The following is a 1,086-nucleotide window of genomic DNA, read 5'->3' as shown; positions in this document are numbered from 1 at the left end:
GCAGCTTGGCTTTTTTATCTTCTCTGTCTTTGATTCCCAGCTGCTTCTTTTCCTGGGCTGCCCCTCTCCGGTCCTCCTTTCCAACTCTTGCGGACGTCACCTTTATTTCCATGACAGGAAGTGATTTTTGATCTAAGGAAGGTGAATAGAAGGCAATGTGGCCTGTGGCTTGGCTGAGCCCACAGGGAGGAGTTGGGAAAAGCAAAGCGCTGTCAGCAGTCCTGAGAGAATTCGCATAGACTAAGTAGAGTCTTTGGCTCAGGTACGTGATCTCGTAGGGACCGCGAGCCAGGGGCAAGAGGCCTGATTCTAGACCCAGCTCTGTCACCCCCCTAAGTCTGGCACAGACAAGTCATTTAACCTCTCCGAGACTCCACCTATACGATGAGGGGACTGAACTAAGGTGATCACTAAGGTCACTTTTGGCAGCAGATAAAACGGTAGCAGGGCCTACTCTATATATCAGCCTAATGGAGGTTCCCACCGGAAGGGTGTGAAAGGTTGAGTCTCCACTGCTATCTGGGCAGAGGGATAAGGAAGACTACGTGGAGACATGGCTGCACAGTGTCTGACCTTGCTCTTCTGGCACGTCCAGATAGATGGTCTCCTTCTCAGGCAGGCCCAACAGAGCCCTCAGCCACAGGGAATGGCTCACCATGCTGTCAATCACATCCCGCCACAGCTGCAAACTAGAGGGCAAGACATACTGGAGAAAAGGGAGAAAAGCCATCACACCTCATTTGCCCTGGAATCTGCAGAGGCTTGGATCCTTCCAAGACACTGGTGCCAGGCCAGGCACTGCCATAGAAACGCCACAACCCCATCCAGCCAGCATCCTCGTCTGCACCTGTGCAAGCGCTCAGGTGGGAATCTGGCTTCTTTTGGGTGGCAGCCAAGAAAAAGTCACCCAGGCCTATCCAAGCTTGAAACTGGACCTTGCACAAGATTTCCAGCATGAGGCTCCCTGGTATGTTTTCTAAAGGCCTGGCACAACCTATCCCCCCAGGCCTATCCAAGCAAGTTCCAAATAGGCAATGGGAAGGCTGACAACTGAGTCTTTTCATGGAATATGCACCTCGTCGCCCT

General features: G+C 52.5%; 1 protein-coding gene across 1 annotated transcript in view; it reads right to left on the bottom strand.

The window, feature by feature from the left end:
• MYCBPAP (MYCBP associated protein) overlaps nucleotides 1-1,086 on the bottom strand; it is a 17,695-nt gene that overhangs the window by 1,954 nt on the left and 14,655 nt on the right. Inside the window, exons 17-18 of the mRNA XM_015599114.2 lie at nucleotides 574-689; nucleotides 6-132 (exon numbers count right to left, since the gene is read on the bottom strand). Of these exons, the coding sequence (XP_015454600.2) occupies nucleotides 6-132; nucleotides 574-689 (243 nt within the window). The remainder of the gene's footprint in view (nucleotides 1-5; nucleotides 133-573; nucleotides 690-1,086) is intronic.

Source organism: Pteropus alecto, unplaced genomic scaffold (genome assembly GCF_000325575.1).
Source record: "Pteropus alecto unplaced genomic scaffold, ASM32557v1 scaffold98, whole genome shotgun sequence".
Taxonomy (NCBI): domain Eukaryota; kingdom Metazoa; phylum Chordata; class Mammalia; order Chiroptera; family Pteropodidae; genus Pteropus; species Pteropus alecto.
The sequence above is the reverse complement of the archived record's forward strand: the minus strand, read 5'-3'. Positions and strand labels throughout refer to the sequence as shown.